The 1,691-nt window shown below is 43.3% G+C and overlaps 1 protein-coding gene across 1 annotated transcript in view; it reads left to right on the forward strand.

Moving 5' to 3' along the window:
- Positions 1 to 1,691, forward strand: part of slc1a1 (solute carrier family 1 member 1) — a 31,423-nt gene that overhangs the window by 22,345 nt on the left and 7,387 nt on the right. Inside the window, exon 8 of the mRNA XM_032544796.1 lies at positions 543 to 650. Within this exon, the coding sequence (XP_032400687.1) occupies positions 543 to 650 (108 nt within the window). The remainder of the gene's footprint in view (positions 1 to 542; positions 651 to 1,691) is intronic.

Raw genomic sequence — 1,691 nt, forward strand, 5'->3', positions numbered from 1 at the left:
TAAACAATCGGATAGCACTTTAGCGTATCAATGTTTAGAGATATAATTAATTGCTGAAAAGTAAGACAACAAATCGTAAACATTAGTTTATGAGGCGTTTAAGGGGGCCCTTGGTAGCTCGGGGCCCGAGGGCAATTGCCTACCTTTGCCTAATGGTACGTCCGCCTCTGTGTATATTTCATCATGTTTTGCCATCTACAAGCAAATAAACATTTTAACCAAACAATTCCCACTACAATTAGCATAAAATACTTATTAGAGAAACACCCAATATGTAGTATGTAAGTAGTGGGTAGCGTTACTACTTTTCAAGTGTAGTGTTAACTACTTCCAATGAAGTGTAGCTCGTAGCTTCCCCAATGTACGAAAATGCAAAAAACAGTTGTAATCAGTTGTTGTTGTCGTTCCTTTTTCTGTTCATTGACTAATCAATAATTCAAGCTAGCATTCCGCTCTAGTCCAAATGCACAGTATTTGCCATATTCGTCCAAAAATAATAATTTCAATCTATACCCCACATGAGTCCATGTGTGTGTTTTCAGCTACATGCCAGTTGGGATCCTGTTCCTCATTGCTGCTAAGATCATCGAGGTGGAAGACTGGGAGATCTTCAAGAAGATGGGTCTTTACATGGTGACGGTGCTGAGCGGGTAAGCCGTCCCGTTTCTCCGTATCTCGCTGTTTCAAACGTAGGGATTTACGGCTGACATTTAGGCCCATTCGCTCTCCAGTGATAAAGGAAAAGCTGAGCTCTGGTTAGCCACTGATAAGGGCCAAGGACATTTAAAACTGCTCAACCCGCAGATGCAGTAATAAAAGCTACGCCCATGCCACTAAATCTAAGTGACACCATTAAAGACTGCACAGTAAATCCCCCTACAGTTAGGTCACAGTGTTGGTCCGAGGCTCCAGGTAACGAAATGCGCACACTTTGTTGTAATGTTCTGAATGCAGCTTTCAGAAGCAATGCAGAAGTTTAGGAAGTGGTTTGAATCAACACGGCTTTATTAAACACCCATGATTTAGACCAGTGATTCCCGAAGTGGGGGTCGGGACCCACAAGGGGGTCGGGACCCAGAGAAGGGGGGTCGCAAGTTGATTAAAAATAGCATATGTTAGCCATGATTTTAACACAAGATAAAACTAGTGGCTAAATTTAAAACGAAACCAAGCAAATAAATAAAAAGGGGACAGTTCTTTCGATTTGAAACGAGGGCAAATCATGTGACGTCCGAGCTGCATCGGTTGAACTGTCAAGCGGCCGAAACCTTGAAGACAGCGTGTAATTCTAAGACGCTGGCCGAGTTTTGGATTCACGTTTTGACCCACAGCTATCCAGGGCGGCTTTGGATGTGCTGATGCCGTTTGGCACCACCTACTTGTGCGAAAAGACTTCCTCGGAACCGATGTACCTTAAAAATAAATCCAGATTGCGCTATAATGTGGAGGATGAAATCCAAGTAGCTGGTCTCCAACATTAAACCAAGACTGGACCTGCTGTGCTCCAAATATATTGTACATCCATCTCATTAGGGGAGGTGAGGTTCAAATTAAAGTAATGAGTACATTACTGTAGAATAATGTTATGGCTGTTGTGTTATTTTGTGTTGTCGTGTTTGGATACTCCAATAGTGCGTGCGCGGTTGCGCGCAATGGTTATACACGTTTATAGTGGGGGGGGGGGGGGGGGG

The sequence above is a fragment of the Etheostoma spectabile genome, chromosome 19 (genome assembly GCF_008692095.1).
Source record: "Etheostoma spectabile isolate EspeVRDwgs_2016 chromosome 19, UIUC_Espe_1.0, whole genome shotgun sequence".
NCBI lineage: Eukaryota > Metazoa > Chordata > Actinopteri > Perciformes > Percidae > Etheostoma > Etheostoma spectabile.